This window comes from Gobio gobio, assembly GCF_949357685.1.
Source record: "Gobio gobio genome assembly, chromosome: 19".
Classification (NCBI taxonomy): Eukaryota; Metazoa; Chordata; class Actinopteri; order Cypriniformes; family Gobionidae; genus Gobio; species Gobio gobio.
The window spans coordinates 38497423-38516850 of NC_137112.1; the positions used below are offsets into that span (position 1 = coordinate 38497423).

The window sequence follows — 19428 nt, forward strand, 5'->3', positions numbered from 1 at the left end:
AATTGCATGATCATTTTTATTTTATTACTATATATATCTAAGTCAATGGTTACCAAAACCAATTGGGTAAATATCAACATTCTTTAAAATATCTTCTCTTCACAGAATAAAGGTGCGTCATATTAGCAAAATTTCAGCGAAACTTCATAATAGCGTACTCTACAAGTTCAATCCAAGCAGCTTTCAGCTGGTCAGCAAGGGCAAAACATTTTCGTTCTAGCACGAAAAACAGTTTTGTTGAACAACAGTAAATGTGGCCACAGAATTGTCTTTTTTGGGGTGAGCTGTCTTTTTAAAAGAAGAGGTAAAAATGGAAAAAGAATAAATGTAAACATTAAAAACCCACAAATAACAGGGCTATATGTGCTAATAATATAGTTTTTAGGATAAAACTTTTGGACTGGGAGGATCTTGACCAATCACAGCCTTTCTCAAGCCATAATTCAAACAATTTAGTCGACCGTTACAGGACATAAGTGTGCTTAGGTCATACTTTGGGAATCTAATTTTAACACTTTCTTTCGTCTCCGAACCCGGGGTTACAACAGCTCTTTGAACTTATCTTACTGAAACCCGAAACCATCAAGAGAGAGACACTTAAAAACTGACTTTTCAAATCCACATAAAAAGAAGACTACAAAAGGGTTTCCACTCTCAGAGTGGTCTTTAGTGGTTGGAGCAACCATAGCTGTGGCACTGATGCCGTTCAGTGCCAATCTCTAATACTGCACTCGGCCCACTTCATCAGAGCGTTTAGTGCATCTCTGTCAGAGGCGCTGAGGCGTTGCATGTCAGAATGCGCCATGCGGCAGCATGCACCACACTTGTGCGATAGGTGCATGAAGCAGTCAGCTGTGTTACAGCGCATCAAAAACTACCATCTGCAGTCGCCACACACACTCATTTACACCAGTCCTACGTCAGATGCCATTTTTACACAACTACTAATGACATCAAAAGAAATGTAAAAGGCCTTGATTTTTAAGCTTGTGGGAGTTTGCCAGTAAAAACGTGTTGATTTGATTAAACCTACCAAAGTAACAATATTAAGCCTTGGTAATATACCAAAATAAAATGATTCAAATAGACTTTGGATTTCGCTAATGCAAAAACATGTGGACAACAATTCACTATTCGTTGATTCAAAAGGTGAGAATCTTGCACAGACCCTCTCTATCAACAATCAAAACAGGACAGTAGTTTCAGATATAGCGAAACAGATTCATCTGCCTCTTATAAATTCATATCACAAATCATGACAAACTGCTTCTCTTGGGATACTTGGCAAGACAAATAGTGGAAAAGCTGGCAAAAAATGACAAACGTTGTTCAAATAAAAACATTTCAAAGAAAAAGGTGCCTAAGGGTGTTGGTGCAGGAAGAGGAAATGGGGTCCAAAAAGCAGATATACCGCTACTAAATATTAACAGATGAATACAATCTTACGTCCAGCAACATTAACTTTCTGGATTCTCCAAAAAAAGATACATTCAGAATCACGCCAGTGTTCTCAGACTGGATAGGAGCTTCCAGACACCATTTCCCCTTCAGATCACCCCAAATGTCCCCGGAGGTCCCTCCTCTTCAGGAATGTGTTTCTGCTGTATGGAGAGGAGGGCCCACAATGTACAATCAAAAAAGATCTACAGGGAAATAAAAATGAACAGATTTGGAAGTGGGATTCAACAACAGTTACACTTCTCGACTCCGCGATGACATCAACGCCCAAGGTGAGACTGAGATACGATGGAGGAGTGGAAGTGAAAGAATAGCTGAACCATGGTAGTGTTACTCACTAAAAGAGGCTGCTACCATCCCCGCTCACACCTTGCAGGGCATCTGTCGATGACTGGCCAGAGTCAGAGGCCGTACCACCTTCCAGGGATCCCGTTTCGAAAGCATGCTCCACCCCCAAGCCGTCAGACTCCATTTTGGCAGCGTCCGGAAGGAAGTTGGCGTAAGCGTCGTTTTCTGCCATCAGAAGCTTCAGTTTCGGAATCCAGCTCTTGCGTACCACGCGCCGTGCGTTAGTGCACATGTCTGCAGCGATCGCGTTCATTTCGCTCTCTTTGAAACTAGGAGCAAAGTTCTGGCAGTAAACTGGAGATAAAAAATAAAAAATATCTATCTATCTAGTAATATTACTATCGTTAGTTTTTCATGCACTTTTTACACAAAGATATTTCATACTTAAAAAGTCACAAGTAGCAACAGATATTTTCTTCTGTATTGTGATGTCCATCCAATTATCAGAAGAAAAAAAAGTAGGTCAGGACTTAGTTCTATCCATCGGTTGTTGATTGGATTCTGAGATTTGGGCGTGAGCCGTGTGTCATTTGTGGAGGGGTGGGGTATATCGAGTTATGACATTGAGGCAAAAAACATATGAATACTTCACAATAACACCTATGGCTCAATGACATGACAAGCATTTTTTGTGTCCGAATTCATTATTTTCCTAAAAAAATAAATACATGTCACATATCAAATTGATCTACAATATTTCCTTTATACGATACTCTTTAAATTTTTTGGAAATTCAATTGACTTTTTGAGTAGTGGTGTTTCAAAGACCTAAAATGTCAGGTGGTGGGACCAGTAAATTTACATTTAAAAGTATCAATTCCCACTGCAATTGCAAAATGAAGTAAAAAATATCAATGTAAACCATTATATAATGTATACAAATAATAAAAAATAAAAATAAAAACACCTTATGGAAAACTGTGTTCTGAACACATGAAAGTGTCCATTTATATGAATTGGACTTAAAGGGCAATACATAGAAAAGGGAAAGGGAATTTACCATGTGATATGCATTTTACAATAATTCATATGTGTATTGTATATGTATATTATTTTAAATTAATATATGGTCGCACCACTTGACATTTTCTGTGTGGTAAAATCAGAAATCTTGTTTAACAATGAATTAATGCGGTCTTAAAAGCTGTAAAACCAATATGAATCAACACCATACATTTTTTGGACACAAAAATGCATTTTAAAACTCTTTTGCTTAAAATTATTATTTTTCCTATTTGTCATTGACCCCTATAACATGCATTTACCAAATAGATGGGTTGAATTTTCATTTCATTACAACTTTAAAAATTCAACTGGTCTGTTTTAATGTAGATAAAACAGCTGGATTCATAGAAATAGCTCATTTGTTTTACCAATAACAAAATATTACACAATCAGCATCAATACAGTACTTACACTTAACAGCATGGAGAACCCGACTGTCGAGTGGCTTGCGATTGGGGTCATTTGTGGAGGACCGGATGCCTGTTCCACAGCTGTTTGCAAGAGTGCTTCTACAGGAAAAACAGAAAAGGATAGTTCAAAATACACTTTAAACGTAACACACAGAATCTGACCTGTAAATTGCAAGGGCAAATGGGATCAACAAAGTACTGTTGTTCACACAAACAGCTTGAGGACCGTTTTCTTCTACTAACTGAAACCGTATAAAAAAAGCCACTTTCTAAATCCCTAAAACAATTAAAGTTAACGTTTCCATCAAAGGGATAGTTCAACCAAAAATGAAAATTCTGTCATTAAATACTCACTTCGTTCATCTTTGGAACACAAATGAAGATATTTAATAAGCTAAACCCCCCAAAAACAACGACTTTATTCAACAATTTCTTCTCGTCTGTGTCATTCTCCTACGCTGTTGAAGCAGTAAATACAGTACAGTGCTTCCGGGTTCTACCTCAGAACGCTGGCTCACTATTGGCCGGCGCTGTTTACATTAGCACCATGACGGATGCAGTGAGCCGCCGTTCTGCCATAGAACTCGGAAGCACTGCACTGCATTTACTACGTCAACAGATAAGGAGAATGACACAGACGAGAAGAAATTGTTGAATATGGTTGAACCAATGAAGTCACACGGACTATTTTAATAATGTCTTTCCTACCTTTCTGGGCCTTGAAAGTGGTAATTAAATTGCTGTCTATGGAGGGGTCAGAGAGCTCTCGAATTTCATCTAAAACATCTTCATTTGTGTTTCGAAGATGAACGAAGGTCTTACTAGTCTATTATTTACTATTTAAGAGCTAGTTCAATCCAAAATTCTGGCATTATTTACTCACCCAAACCCTTATGACCATCAACTTTCATTGATGCAGCTTGGAAATTATGCTAAACATCTCTTTTTTGTGAAAGAAAGTCATAAGGGTAAGTATATTTTGACAGAATGTTTATTTTTGGGTAAACAAATCCTTTAAATACTAATTGCAAAGTGTTTTGTTTATTTGTAGAATACAGTAAAAAGTACAAAACTTCACTCACCGGTCAAAAAAGGCAGCAAGAAGCCGCCTGAGCAACACTTTGTGGCGTGTGCCTGCACTAACGTGGCAGTTCATCAGCTGAGCACGTGAAATAAAAACACTGGTGCCTGTTACTAGCTCCAGTTTCTCAGCAGGGTCACCTTCTTCATAGAGTTTAGGATGACAGCGGTTTCCGATCTGTGCAATGAGCTCAGTGGGAAGAGAGGCCAGATCTTGCCTCACTCGAACTCCTCTTCCCCTCGATTCAACTGTGAGGTGGTCGGGTAATGATTCCACTCGTTCATTGGCTGAGCCAAGATAGCAACGGGGAAAAGAGGTAAAAAAAAAAAAAAAAACATGTAATACACATATAAAATTTATTTATCATCCTTTTTGTTTTGGTTTGTTAAATGTTTTCTTGCTTTATATATGTTGTTTAGATTCTTTTTGGGGAACCGTGAATGGAAAAACAGGGCAGTTTCCTCTACTGTTTAACCTATTGATGGAGTTCCTCAGGGCTCGATACGCTGCCCAATTTATTTCCCACAATTACTCTACATTCCGAAGTCTACTACCACGATGCGGGATTCTTTTTGGGGAACCGTGAATGGAAAAACAGGGCAGTTTCCTCTACTGTTTAACCTATTGATGGAGTTCCTCAGGGCTCGATACGCTGCCCAATTTATTTCCCACAATTACTCTACATTCCGAAGTCTACTACCACGATGCGGGATTCTTTTTGGGGAACCGTGAATGGAAAAACAGGGCAGTTTCCTCTACTGTTTAACCTATTGATGGAGTTCCTCAGGGCTCGATACGCTGCCCAATTTATTTCCCACAATTACTCTACATTCCGAAGTCTACTACCACGATGCGGTGTTCAGCAGTGTCAGTCAATACATTTAACTGATAAACATTAGCAATCAGTCAATAAAAATTAATTGGTAGTCAACTTTTCTTACCTGTTGCCCCTACATTCAGCATGCTGTACATAGTGTACATATTACAGATCTGTCTGTACTGTTCTTCTGTGGTTTCGTCTGTAATTTCCTCTTCTTCATCATCATCATGGTAAGAGATCGGCGAGTCACTGGTGTACATGCTTGGGGTTGCTGGGCTGGTGCCTTCCGGCGTACTACTGCTGTTGTTGTTATTGTTGTTGCTGTTGCTATTAGTGCCCAATAAAGCTGCGCTTTGAGGTGGCGCCCCGCCCACGCCCCGTCCTGCCTCCTGCGAATAACGGGCTGCTTTCCTCATACCTCCTCCTCCACCTCCCCCTGATCCTCCACCTCCTTCACGGCTTCCTCCTTCCCAAAGACGCTTCGCAACTGGAGTGCAAACCACTGAATATGATGATGCTTCTTGTTGGGGCTGCTGGGCTTGAGGTTGCTGCTCTGTCTTCACCCTTGACATCAACGGAAGAGGTGTGAGACAAGAAGTAGGTCGAGCCACTGCCGCGGTGACCGCACCTCCTCCTACGGTGCCACTCCCAGTTTGAGTAACGGGGCTCTGGGGTTCTGAGGGTGGCATTTCTTCAGTGTGAAGTCCCTGTGAGTCACAACTTGGTGAGCTGACCTTTAGGAAGAACTCTGTGCCTTTCTCCATAATCTGCTGAATCTGCAGGAATCCTGCTGTGTACATTAAGAGAAACTGATCCCCCAAGTTCATGCTAAGGCGACCGGTGTAACAGAAGGAAAGGATCTGCTGGAAGCTCTGAGGCTGAACCGCTGGTGGTAACTCCACTACAGAGCTCTTACTTCCAGAGTTGAACAAGTCACGAAAGTAGGAGCTGCTGGCAGCCAGCACTGCCCGGTGGGCTTTAAATGTGTGACCCTTGACCACCACTGACACGTCACAGTACAGACCCTGAAGCCTCTGCTCATTAAGACACTCCAGGACATTGTTGCCAAAGTTGGGAATCGCCATCTGCAGCATCTGAGCCATATCGTAAAGCCCAGCACTACAGAGCCTGTGAAAACACAAAACACAAAACACTTATTTTTCACCTCAATTATAAAATGATCATATAATAAATGACCAGTGTACAGAATACACATCAACGCAAGTATGCAGAAATATCTGCGGAAGTGCGGATTCCCACAAAATTTACCCATTGAAATGTATACACATTTAAACACCCCTTGCATGCTCATTTTTTAAATATTTTGATCATTTCATGTTAACGGTTACTAATAAGTTTCGTTTAATACATTTTACCATATCAACTCCACAGAATTCCAGACATGTTCTCACTAAATCAGTGTGGAAAATGTGAAAAAGTGCACCAATTACATAGTTTGGATATGATGACCGCTATAAATAAAATAATCATAATTCATTTATAATTGTTTGTATGTCAGTTTGAATATCACACAACTTCAAATGGTCATATTTAAAATCTTAAGCTTCTATTTTCAAAGACAGCTGCAAAAAGATTTTTTAAGGTTAATTGTTTTTGAAAGAAGTATCTTTTGCTCATCAAGGCTTCATTTATTTGATAATGTATACAATAAAAATAATAATATAGTGAAATATTATTAAAATACTAGTTTTTCCTTAATATATTTCAACTTAAATGTATTCCTGCGGCAGAGCTGAATTTTCAGCAGCCATTACTCCAGTCTCACATGATCTTTGGGAAATCATAATATGTTGATTTGGTGTTCAAGTAAAATTTCTTATTATTATCAATGTTGAAAACCGTTGTGCTGCTTAATATTTTTGCGGAAAGAAACCGTGAATTTTTTTCAGGAAGTCTTTGATGACTAAAGTTCAAGAGAAAAATCTCTTGTAATATTAAAGAGGTTTTTGCTGTCACTCTTGAGTAATTTAAAGCATCCTTGCTAAATAAATAAACCTTACTGACCTTAAACTTTAGAATGATAGTGTAGATAACTTCTGATAAAAAAAGTTGCTAATTGTCTCACACACACATATTTAAACTGTGTGTCCTTTAAATAAAGCTTCAAAGATTTCTGGAATCATGACACAAACACACACATTTGCAGTATGTTATCTATTCTTATAAAAACATGGAGACACACACACAGTGCTACTCTGTTCTAACTCCAAGGTCAATGCGTGCAGTCTCACAAACAACATCCCATGACTGTCAAGTCCGTAACAGAAACAGAGAAAATGCATACATTCTCCACTGAAAAATTAGACAAAGAACAAAAGCAGTAAATGTTGATGATACACATTCTTAATATAACTGAAGATTAGAGCACATGCCTAGGGCTTAGGGTTTTCAGTGGGTCATGAACAATTTATCCTACAGTGTATTCTTTTTAGGATCATTCATATTTTAGGATCTGCTCTAAGCCAAAGGTCAGCATGACAAGTACTTAAAATCCTTTTAAGAGCAGAAGATGAATACATGGTACACAAAAGTCATCCATCCTGTATAATGAAATCCGAAATGCTTCTGAGGAACAACTCACATTTGCACATTACATTAAATCATATCAGTGTACTAAATGACCAACAACTCTTCAAACTTAAGTGCAGTTACTTTTATGTACCTCCATTGTTTACTTATGTTCATTCAGTCTGCTGATATAGATCAGTTCTAAAGAACACTTTTAAAGCCATTCTTAATCAAAAATGTTACGTTCATAGTCACAGTATCTTCTTGAGTGTTAAATCACAACTACTAAAAAAGTACCTTACAGTTTGGTCAAAAATCCCCCAGTGTATTGAGTAATTTCACTCCAACGTCTTGCATTGTATCTCTGTACAAAGGTTGATCGGGAGGTCACATGCATATGCAGATCAAATATTCATCAGGCTGAGCAGTAAGGTTATGCAAAGTTACAAACCCAAAACTTGTTACTAAAGAAACTTCCATTTACACTCTTTAACATTTATAATAAAACAATTAAAAACAAAAAAATATGTGTATACACGGAAACAAAATCATACATTAAATGATCATCAAAAAATGTCTATTTTCTATTTAGTTACTGCAGTTATTCTTACTACTGTAAAACTCTGATAGTAGCCACCATTCCACCGAATAAAATGTACATGTCGAAATAATATTATGCTGTTTATTAATATTAAGCCAAATTTGTATTTATTATGCCCAGCGTAACAATAAATAATATTTTGGAAACAGTACAGTAGCCGTTTAATTTGTGCCATCCTAATTTAAAGGGTTAAAGCTAGTCATTTAGCTACTAGCAATCACAATTTAAGAAACAGATAAAAATTCTTCTAAACTTAGTTATAAGAGTAAACTAGTAGTTTAGATTGTCGATTGTTGAATGTAGTTCAGGAGCTAAGAATCGAAAATGCCGTTAATTCACCTAGACTATTTGTTCTGTATCACTCGAACAGCACTATTTCCCAAAGGCATAATAACAACAGTTTTGATTACTAGCATAAATGTAATAAACTAGCAATAGTTTGTAATCTCACTGTGAGAGTCGGACGCCGGTGTTTCGGTGATGTGGGCGGCCGCGGAAGGGCCGCGGTACCCGGCGAGAGTGTGCGCCCGCACCGCTGCCCAGATGGACACGAGCTCCGGGTTGGCACGGGCCCCGGGGGGCAAAAAAATACAAGAAATAATACCCTAATTTCCTGGTTTCCTCACTAGATTCTGCGACCAAAGAGCTAAAAGCTGCTCAGACTTCAAAAATCCTGTCACCAAAATAATCTGATAGATGAATTATTGAGAAGCCCACATCCGTTTCTCTCGCCCCCTCGGTGCCAGTGCAATGCTATGCAATGTCGGGCTGGATTACAGCCAGGCACATACCAGAATATCTATACCCAAAACGTTTTGATTCGCCCAGCAGCAACCATATCATATGCATGCATTATTATTAATACTAATATTAGTATTATTATTCCACCGCATACTCGCAATTTGGCTTTCTTAAGTAGTCATATTTGTATGCACGCGGCGCAATCATCGGATTTCACATCAAATATTCTGTGGTTAAATTCTACTCCATTTTGGAGGGAAAGGAAGGGGGCTCGGCTCCATCTTTTCCCGACATCAACAGGTCATCCCGGGACAAATGCAGCAACTGGGGGGCGAATCACACTGATCCGCGAGACAAGACACCATTAACCACTTGACGTCTGAAAGCACATAATGCCCCCATCCAGTACAAATCCTCAAATCGTCCAGAAACAAGTTTTAACATTGCAAGCGATGGTGTGCATGGCTAAAAAGTTGGGAAAATATAAATGGGTGTATTAATGCACCATAAATCAAGCTCTCGGCAGCAAGTCATTGAAGTGGTTAAAGTTTTGCAAGCCCATCCCCCATCTAAAGCAATCGCACACCTTAACAAAACAATACCCCTATCCAAAATCCGCTTAAAATTTTCTCAGCTACCCCGTGCCACAACAATAACTAACGCGACCCCTTGTTCAACCCACGTGATTGCCCCTTGACACCACTCAAAGTGGCATGACCCGCTCGTGCATGCATTAAAATACTCACCCCCTCGACTGCAATCTGCTGGAAAGTGATTCAATGGAGGAGTCAAGACTCTTTCTCTCTACGGGCAGCCATTCATCGTGAATGCACAGGCAAGACACCCGAGCGCAGAATAATCGAGGGGTGCATCATTTTGTCACCCCGGTTAAAGAGCACAGAGTTACCGATCATGCACAGACCACGAAAAAGAACGCTGCCTGAACGCCAAAGCATGAAATCGTTGCCGCGCGCTCTCCGCTGGACCAGCCTGTGCGCGAGACGGCCGTGGTTGCGCGTGCGACAGTGCGGAGAAAGTGAGCAGTGTGAAGCGTCTAGACTCAGGTGAAGCCCTAGAGGGGTCTGGGTGCTACGCGCACTGCATGCCAACCCAGCTCTGCATGGCGCACTGGAGGAGAGGTTGTACTAAACGCCTTCGAAATATGTCCACCACGTCGTAATGGGGTCAAATTATATGGCGTATAGACAATTAGTGTTTATAGAACGTGACTGGATTAGATTATCAGTTCGAATGTGACATTTGCACAGAAGGAAAGTGGCATATATACCACGAATGTTTAATGCTGCACCTACTTTACGCAGAACATGATGGAATTTATGTTAAATATAAAATTATGAATATAGACATTTTAATGACAAAATAGCTACTGTCAAGACACTCACTGTCATTGAGTGAATCAGAGATCAAAGAAAAGTTATACTATTACTTTACTATAGTTTTCCACCCAAAACTTTGATTTATTTTTTCATTTAATTTTTTTCTCGACATCAATATACACCATAAGCATAACAATACTATTGATAATATAATAATAATAATAATAATAATAATAATAATAATAATAATAATAATAATTCATTGAAATATATCAGAGCAGATAAAATGCACACCCAGTAAACACAGAACGTTCCCATATGGTTCCCGTTTGGTTATTTTTTTGGGAACCAAATAAGAACGTTCTGGGAACGTTCTCTATTGGTTATTTTGGGAGGTTTATTTTTATAACCTAAAGAGAACGTTCCCTGCAGGTTATTTTGGGGTTTTATTTTGGTGTTCTGTTTCCCAGAACGTTCCTTGCAGGTTTTTTTAAGGTTTTATAAACCAAAGAGAACAATCCCTGCAGGTTATTTTGGGGTTTTATTTTTATAACCTAAAGAGAACATTCCTTGCAGGTTATTTTAGGGTTTTATAACCTAAAGAGGACCATCCCTGCAAGTTATTTTTGGGGTTTTATTTTTATAACCTAAAGAGAACGTTCCCAGTACATTCCCTGCAGGTTATTTTAGGGTTTTATAACCTAAAGAGAAGAATCCCTGCAGGTTATTTTTGGGTTTTATTTTTATAACCTAAAGAAAAAACTTTCCTGACTAACCAATGGGGAACGCTACAATGTTTGATCTATGTTCTGGGAATAATTTTTTTTTAACTGGGCAGTGCTTAGAGACATGAGTCTGATTATTAACATTTATAAACATTTTTTTTTTCTTAATTGTGAATTTACTGTTCACCATCAACTGGCATTCAATTTCAAAGAAATTTTTTTGCATACAGTGTTGGCAAAGCATAAACAAACACAGACTAAAAAAAGTTTCTGTAATGTCAATCAAAAAAACAATAAAATATCAAATAAAATATTATATCCTGACACTGTTAGTTACTATAACCTTTCTGTAATTTCTGCTATGTGTAGTATAGATAAAAGGTAGTATATTATAATTTTATAAAAAAAAAAAATTTTTTTAACTAAATGTTTAGAAACGAGTTGCTAAATGACCCTGCTTTGTCCTCGGTCGGTGCCCTCATTTTACAGTGTGTGGAGCTTTCTAAAGGTTGCTGTGCGCGTGCGCAGTGTCTGGCGTCTCTGTAAGGCGTTTAGTACTACAAGGCTTCCGTAGTTCACATAGTCGTGGGCTGCACGTGAATCCTCCCTGAAAACACACGAGCTAACTGTTGACAAGTCTCTATGGTAGTGTACATTTAGCTCTCTGTTTTGTTTTTTGTTTGTGAAGGATCTGCTATGACATTACTAAAGTGTCTTTTTGAAAGGATAATTAGCGTAGGAAGGCGAGATAAATTGTAACGCTAGCTTGGCTAGTTACATTGTGAATGTGAAGATGCCCAGGTTTAGAAACATTTGTCTTAAATGTAAATCTGAAGTGAGGTTTTAATGGGTCATGAAACAATAGAGACTGAAATGGCTGTATGTGAGTAGAATGTATATAAATCGGTTTTAAAATGTTTGACTGGAAAAATTAATAATGAAATAAAGTTATGGATATTCATCAGTCAAAAGGTGTGGGAAGTTGGGAGGCCTTGTATTTGTTTTTTTAATTAAGTTGACAGCATTTGGGAATTTATAAGCACTTATTAACTCAAATTAATTTTGTGTTGACAGGTCACAGCTTTTCTTTGGTAGATGTTAGCAAGGACTACACTTCAGGTATCATTTAGGTGTCCTAGTTTGTCATTAGCGTTTTCTAAGAAGAGAGCATCCTTCCTTCAGATCCTCACAACAGGGCGCAGTTGTGTCTTGAAACATTTCAGGACAATGGACAGCAAGAAAGACCCCAAAGAATCTCAGGACACCACCAGTGCAGTTGCAGACAGTACCACCACAGCAGTGCCAAAGGAAGACACCGATCCCTCCAGCTCTACAGAGAGCGTTCAGACATCATCTACACAACCTGGGCTTTTACCAGGCGAGACAGTTGTCAGGGAGGGAAAAGCTGCCATTTTATTCCCAAGTGCTAATGAGGTGTTCTACAACCCTGTGCAGGAGTTCAACCGAGATTTAACGTGAGTATGCCATCCAGTGTGACATCTCGTGATGTATTGTTTTCTAATCTCGCCTTTAAACTTCCCATATACCGTCTTCAATCAGGTGTGCGGTGATCACAGAGTTTGCTAGGGAGAAGCTGGCTCAAAGGGGCGTCCGGATCCTGGTCCCGGGTGAGAAAGACAGAGTCGTGGTCCGACTCTCAGAGGAGAAGAATGGTACGGTGGATCAGGAAGCATCAGAACAGCCTGAAAATGAGCAACAGAAGGAAGAAGAGCCTGATGAGAAAGAATACATCACTGCCTCTGTAGGGGAAAGATGCGAGGTCTGTGTGTGCTACAGTGTGATTTTAGTATATATTATTATAGTATTTATTCATATTTTTTGAGATGGCTTTTGTTTTTATATTTCCAATTTTCGTTTTAATTTTACTTTAAATGTTTGTGATTTTTAAATGGGGTTTTGACATTTTTATTGACAATATTGACACATTTATTCTTCTTCTAATATTTGTATTTCATTTTTATTTCAGCTTTGTATTAATTAATGATTTTAATCATTTTTGTTTTAGTTAACAATAACAGACTGACACTTTCATGATACACCTACAGCATGACTTTTTATAATGAATAATGAATTAGTTCTCAGGATGTATATATCAGACTGAATAAACCTTCAGGTGAGCGAGTATTGTTTTAGGATGCAATAGAGTGGTAATTAATTAATAATTAACTTTAAATTAATATAAAATAATGAAATTATTTTATTAAATGTAATTATTAAAATACATGTAAAATTTGTTTTAGAATTTATAACTAATTTTTATTCCACACGACTGTTGTTTTCAGTAGTCTCCTAATGACTCACTTTTTTTTTTCCTCCCTCATTTGTGAATCACTTTGGCTAAAAGTGTCTGCCAATAAGTAAATGTAATGTGATTTATCTCTCTCTTTTGCTCTAGCAAGGTCTGTGTGTGCTGGAGGGTCTGGCGGCTTCAGGCCTGCGTTCAGTACGTTTTGCTCTGGAGGTTCCTGGCCTGAAGAACATCACTGCTAATGATTACTCTGCTAAAGCTGCTGCCCTGATCGCCCGCAATGCACAACACAACAACGTGTCCCACATACTGCAAGCCAGCCAAAGAGATGCTAGGTACTGTTTATATATTCAAGTATTTGCTTATACACTCACAAACATCTATTGACAGCTGAAGTATGTTTTGGCTTATTCTGTCAAGTGTAACTTTAGTGTTATTTAAGTACTGTTATAGTAGTTTGCAATATTTCAAATTAACTTATTAACATAAGTGCAATTTAATTTGCTTCAATTTAATTAATTCATTAATATTTTAGTTTTATTTTGTAATTTTGGCACTTATTTAGTTTCTGGTTAAGTTTTTAAAGTTTAAAGGATTAGTTCACTTTCAAATAAACTTTTGCTTATCATTTACTCACCCCCTTGTCATCCACGATATCCATGTCTTTCTGTCTTCAGTCGAAAAGAAATGAAGATTTTTGATGAAAAGATTTCAGGATATTTCTCCATATAATGGAAGTCAATAGCCTCCAAACGGTTCAAGGTCCAAATGAGAGGTTCAGTACAGCTTCAAAAGGGCTTTAAACCACATCAAACAGTACCAGACGATCAATAAGGGTCTTATCTAGCGAAACGATCGGTCAATTTTTTAAAAATAAATAAAGTTTAAGTTTTATAAGCACAAATGCTCGCCGTGCTCTGTTCAGTGATGCGCACTCGTGACGTCACGTAATACACAATTACGTTGAAAAGGTCACGCTAGACGCAGGCGCAAAGACGTTTGAATATGTGGATACGGTCCTCCTTCCGCTCATTTGTAAACACTGACTCGGTACTTCCGCCTGCGTCTAGCGTGACCTTTTCAACGTAATTGTATTTTATGTGACGTCACGAGCGCGCATCACTGAACAGAGCACGGCGAGCATTTGTGCTTATAAAACGTAAACTTTATTTATTTAAAAAAAAAAAGACAGATCGTTTCGCTAGATAAGACCCTTATTGATCGTCTGGTACCGTTTGATGTGGTTTAAAGCCCTTTTGAAGCTGTACGGAACCTCTCATTTGGACCTTGAACCGTTTGGAGGCTATTGACTTCCATTATATGGAAAAATATCCTGAAATCTTTTCATCAAAAATCTTCATTTCTTTTCGACTGAAGACAGAAAGACATGGATATCTTGGATGACAAGGGGGTGAGTAAATGATAAGCAAAAGTTTATTTGAAAGTGAACTAATCCTTTAAGGTTTTCATCTAATATTTATATTTTTTGCTTATATACTAACAAACAACTGTTGGCATCCGAAGTGTGTCTTGGCTCATTCTTTTAAGTGTTATTTTAGTATTTTTTAGATGCTATTGTTGTATTAGCTCACATTTTCTTTTCTTCTTTTTTTTAAATGTTAGTTCAAGTTTTAGCAAGTACATTTTAGTAGTACATTTTTAGGTAACATTTTACAATAAGTTTAATTTATTAACAGTAGTTAATTGATACTAAACTTTTGATCTTTTATTTTAAATTTATTAGTAATTGTTTAGATTAACACTGACTTTAACGAAGATTAATAAATACTGTAGAAATTAATTATTGTTAGTTAATGTTAAAGGGTTAGTTCACCCAAAAATGAAAATTCTGTCATTAATTACTTACCCTCATGTCGTTCGACATCCGTTAGACCTCCGTTCATCTTCGGAACACAAATGAAGATATTTTAGTTGAAATCTGATGGCTCTGAAAGGCCTCCATTGGCACAATGGCACTTTACACTCTCAAGACCCATAAAAGGTACTAAAGACGTCGTTACAAAGTCCATCTCACTACAGTGGTTCTAAAATAACTTTATGAATCGGCGCCAATAGTTTTTGTGCGCAAAAAACCCCTAAATAACGACTTGCATAGTGATGACGATTTCAAAACAAGGTTATTTAGGGTTTTTTTGCGCACAAAAACTATTCTCGCCGATTCATAAAGTTATTGTAGAACCACTGTAGTGAGATGGACTTTGTAACGACGTCTTTAGTACCTTTTAAGGGTCTTGAGAGTGTAAAGTGCCATTTGTGCCAATGGTGGCCTTTCAGAGCCATCAGATTTCAACTAAAATATCTTAATTTCTGTTCCGAAGATGAACGGAGGTCTGACGGGTGTCGAACGACATGAGGGTAAGTAAATAATGACAGAATTTTCATTTTTGGGTCAACTAACCCTTTAACTAATGTAGTTTGCTACATGTTCACAAATGAAACTATTTTAAAGTGTTACCATTTTGAAAAATTATATATAAAATATTCCTGATATATGTTTGATTTGTTTTTTAAAGTTTTTCATTTGATATTTATATATTTTTTGAATTGCAACTTTATTTCACTTACTGAAAACAAATTTTAATAGTTTTAGTTAACAATAACAACACTGATTATGTTGCGTCCTAAATCCTGGTGTAACACCATCTGTCCAGTATGGTGATGTATGAGGCAAGAGGGAGGAAGGAACGCTATGATGTCATTGATCTTGACCCCTATGGCAGCCCATCACCGTTTCTGGATGCGGCTGTGCAGGCTGTCAGTGAGGGAGGTGAGTCAGTATCTGTAGCTTTTCTCTCGCATGCACATTTTGAATTGATCAAGCACATATACCGGAATGTTGTCGCTCTCTCGTTGTCAGGGTTGCTTTGCGTCACGTGTACGGACATGGCTGTAATGGCTGGAAACAGTGGGGAGACCTGCTACAGCAAATATGGCTCTATGTCCATCAAGTCCAAATACTGTCATGAGATGGTAAGATGGGCTCACTGGGTTTGTGCATGGATGAATGGATGGAATGAAGGCAACTCTTCATCACGTTTTCTTTCTTTTTATTCTAGGCCCTGCGTATAATCCTGCACAGTTTAGATCAGAGAGCAGCCGTGCATCAGCGCTACATTGAACCTCTCTTGAGCGTGAGCGTGGATTTCTACATCCGTGTGTTCGTCAGAGTCAAAACTGGCCAGGCTGTAGTCAAAAACTCTGCAAGGTAACATACATGGTTTACTCTTACTGTCTATATAGAGAGTAATAATAATCATACATGAAAAAGTGCGCATATACTACCATCCAAAAGTTTGGGGTCAATACTTTTTTTTTTAAGTATTTTTTTAAACTTTCTATTCATTAGAGAATCTTGCACACAACTGCTTTTAATATTTAATTGTAATAAATAGTTCTTGAGCACCAAATCATGTGACACTGAAGACTGGAGTAATTGCTGTTGAAAATTTAGCTTAACCATCACAGGGATAAAATATTCAATAGAAAACGGGTATTTTAAATTGTAATATTTTAAAATATTACTATTTTTACTGTATTTTTGATCAAATGAATGCAGCCCTGGGACGCATAAGAGACTTCTTCTTTTAGAAACCTTCAAACATCTAATGTGTGTTTTATGTTGCAGTAAGCAGGCGCTGCTGTATAACTGTGTCGGCTGTGGTGCGTACCATCTGCAGAGGATGGGGAAGAGGATGATCCAAGGCAAACAGTGAGTATTTCTACCTCCAGGATTGTTCTTTTATCTCCTGTTTCACTTTTTTTCTCAATGCCTTTGTACTGCAAGTAACATTGTGTTTCAGTTTGTGTATATTTATGTGTCTGTTACAGTATGAAGTATTCAGCAGCCACTGGACCACCTGTAGGGCCTAACTGTGAACACTGTGGGCAGAGACACCAGGTCTGAACCATCAATACAAAAAAATAAAATATCCCTTTGATGTGTTATATCATGTATCCCTACTTATAAACCATGATGGTTATCTACCGATATTAGAGCTTTTTTTAATATCAGTATCAGTCGATATTTGACATATATCAGCAAATTTCAGATATTTAATTTTTCCATTTTATTTCCCCTATTTTTATGTTTCATATGTCTTAAAAAAACACACATAATGTAATTACACTGTTATATGTAATCTTTATAAAATCTAAATGAACTAATATTAATTAAAATTAATCAAAATTAATACACATTTTTCATACTCTACATCAGGGATTCCCAAACTTGTTTGTCAGCTGTAACCCTTTGACCTAAAATTTCTACTTGGAAGTACCACCTGAGATTTTAAGTTGTTTTAATAATTTCTTTAACGAAGCATTAAAGCAAACTTTATGGAGGTGCAAGTAGGGAAAAATACTTTATAAAGAAAATATAACTGCACACTCACAAGTCTATTTTTACTAGTGTTTTGCCAACAAGCCTTGGTGATAAAGGCCTGTTGCCAAAACATTGAAAAAAATAAATGTATAAATAAGTGTGCAATTATATTTTTCAATAATTTAACAACACATTGGCATGGTTGAGGCTGTTAATTGTCACATGATATGCGTGTAAACAAATAACATCACAGCCCAGTTTGGAAAATAGTCCTGTAAATTATAATGTTTAGAGTTTAAAATGATTGGTTTTAGTTTTAGTCTTTTCTCTTTTATTTATTTAGACAAGATAGTATAGAATTTTAATATCAGCCATTTATCAGTTATCTGCCATAACATGAAAACAATGATCAACTTGTTGTATTGGCCAGGATTGTAATATCAGTGCATCACTGTATAAAACCAACTGTCATGCTATAGTATATGTCAGCCATGAACTTTTAGTTCTTCCTTGTTTTGATTTCTTTGTTTCTCTCTCTGTGTTTCTAGTTGGGTGGTCCAGTCTGGGCGGAGCCTCTTCATGACATCACATTTGTTCAGAAGATTCTAGGTGCCATTTCAGGGAACCCCACTCGCTTCAGAACGTCCAAGCGGATCGAAGGGGTGCTTAGCATGGTGACCGAGGTCAGTCATTATTAAACTTAATATTAATAATCATCAACATAATTATAACATCTTTAATGTAAAGGCAATAACAGATTTTGATCATTGAATAGAGATTGAGTGCTGAGAGAAAGATGTGTTTTTCAGGAGCTGCAGGATGTTCCTCTGTACTATGCTTTAGATCATCTGAGCAGCACAGTTCACTGCAACACACCACCCATGCTGCAATTCAGGTAAACTCACAACATTTTCAACCTGTGTATTATTCTACTGTTCAAAAGTTAGAATTTTGACTTCTATTCAGCAAATATGCATTAAATTGATCACAGTAAACGCATTTATGATGTTACAAAACATGTTTATTTCAAATAAACGCTGTTGTTTTGAACATTCTGTTCATTAAAGTATCACAATTTCCACCCAAACTTTAAGCAATCATTAGAATGATTTCTGAAGGATCATGTGACACTGAAGACTGGAGTAATGATGCTGAAAATTCACTGGAATAAATTTGAAAAACCTTATTTTCAAAAACAATAGTATTTCACAATATTACTGTCTTTACTCAAATAAATTTAGCCTTGGTGTCTTAAAAAAACACACATAATGTAATAACACTGTTATATGTAATCTTTATAAAATCAAAATGAACTAATATTAATTAAAATTAATCAAAATGAATGCACATTTTTCATACTGTACATCAGGGATACGTCAGCTGTAACCCTTTGACCTAAAATTTTTACTTGGAAGTACCACCTGAGATTTTAAGTTGTTTTAATAATTTCTTTAACGAAGCATTAAAGCAAACTTTATGGAGGTGCAAGTAGGGAAAATATATATACTGTACTGTAACACATATGTAGATAGCAGTGTTTCTTAACTTTCTATTTATTGTGTAGGTCAGCTCTCATGCACGCTGGGTACAGAGTGTCTTTTTCTCATGCCTGTAAGAATGCTGTGAAGACCGACGCTCCCGCTGGGGTGTTATGGGATATCATGCGCTGCTGGGTGAGTGATCGCCATCCACTCATAAGATCCTCCCCAAAAGTTCTTAAGACGATGCCTCATTTTCTAATGTCAATTCTCTGTTTGCTTAT

General features: G+C 37.4%; 2 protein-coding genes across 6 annotated transcripts in view; one reads left to right on the forward strand and one right to left on the reverse strand.

Annotated features, from left to right (window-relative positions):
• On the reverse strand, positions 1 to 10157 carry nacc1b (nucleus accumbens associated 1, BEN and BTB (POZ) domain containing b). Of its 3 annotated transcripts, none has more exons than XM_079844145.1 (6): positions 9740 to 10111; positions 5244 to 6250; positions 4304 to 4589; positions 3223 to 3320; positions 1797 to 2100; positions 1 to 1643 (listed from the first exon to the last, which is right to left on the reverse strand). In XM_079844145.1, coding segments are annotated over exons 2-6 (1671 nt in total). In that variant the 5' UTR covers positions 6226 to 6250; positions 9740 to 10111; the 3' UTR covers positions 1 to 1642. The 3 variants fall into 3 exon arrangements, with proteins under 3 accessions (XP_079700271.1, XP_079700269.1, XP_079700270.1); XM_079844143.1 differs by having other exon boundaries at positions 5 to 1601; positions 9740 to 10157; XM_079844144.1 differs by lacking the exon at positions 9740 to 10111 and adding an exon at positions 8704 to 8811 and having other exon boundaries at positions 5 to 1601.
• The window catches only part of trmt1 (tRNA methyltransferase 1), a 15501-nt gene continuing 5829 nt past the window's right edge, over positions 9757 to 19428 (forward strand). Inside the window, exons 1-12 of one of the 3 annotated variants that reach the window (XM_079844141.1) lie at positions 9757 to 10057; positions 12130 to 12530; positions 12616 to 12835; positions 13472 to 13659; positions 15997 to 16112; positions 16203 to 16315; positions 16402 to 16550; positions 16971 to 17054; positions 17174 to 17243; positions 18215 to 18349; positions 18476 to 18561; positions 19231 to 19339. In XM_079844141.1, coding sequence (XP_079700267.1) covers positions 12151 to 12530; positions 12616 to 12835; positions 13472 to 13659; positions 15997 to 16112; positions 16203 to 16315; positions 16402 to 16550; positions 16971 to 17054; positions 17174 to 17243; positions 18215 to 18349; positions 18476 to 18561; positions 19231 to 19339 — 1650 coding nt within the window. In that variant the 5' untranslated portion in view covers positions 9757 to 10057; positions 12130 to 12150. Of the gene's footprint in view, positions 10058 to 11616; positions 11939 to 12129; positions 12531 to 12615; positions 12836 to 13471; positions 13660 to 15996; positions 16113 to 16202; positions 16316 to 16401; positions 16551 to 16970; positions 17055 to 17173; positions 17244 to 18214; positions 18350 to 18475; positions 18562 to 19230; positions 19340 to 19428 lie in introns of those variants that run through there. The other 2 variants (XM_079844140.1, XM_079844142.1) reach the window with 2 other exon arrangements.

Excerpts from the sequence above, each read along its gene's own strand:
- nacc1b (XM_079844143.1), bottom strand. The coding sequence starts at position 6,225 with ATGGCTCAGATGCTGCAGATGGCGATTCCCAACTTTGGCAACAATGTC. Across the intron at positions 4,590-5,243 it reads GCTGAATGTAGGGGCAACAG|CCAATGAACGAGTGGAATCA; the intron begins GTAAGAAAAGTT and ends ATCTTGGCTCAG. Across the intron at positions 3,321-4,303 it reads CTTGCTGCCTTTTTTGACCG|AAGCACTCTTGCAAACAGCT; the intron begins GTGAGTGAAGTT and ends TTTTTCCTGTAG.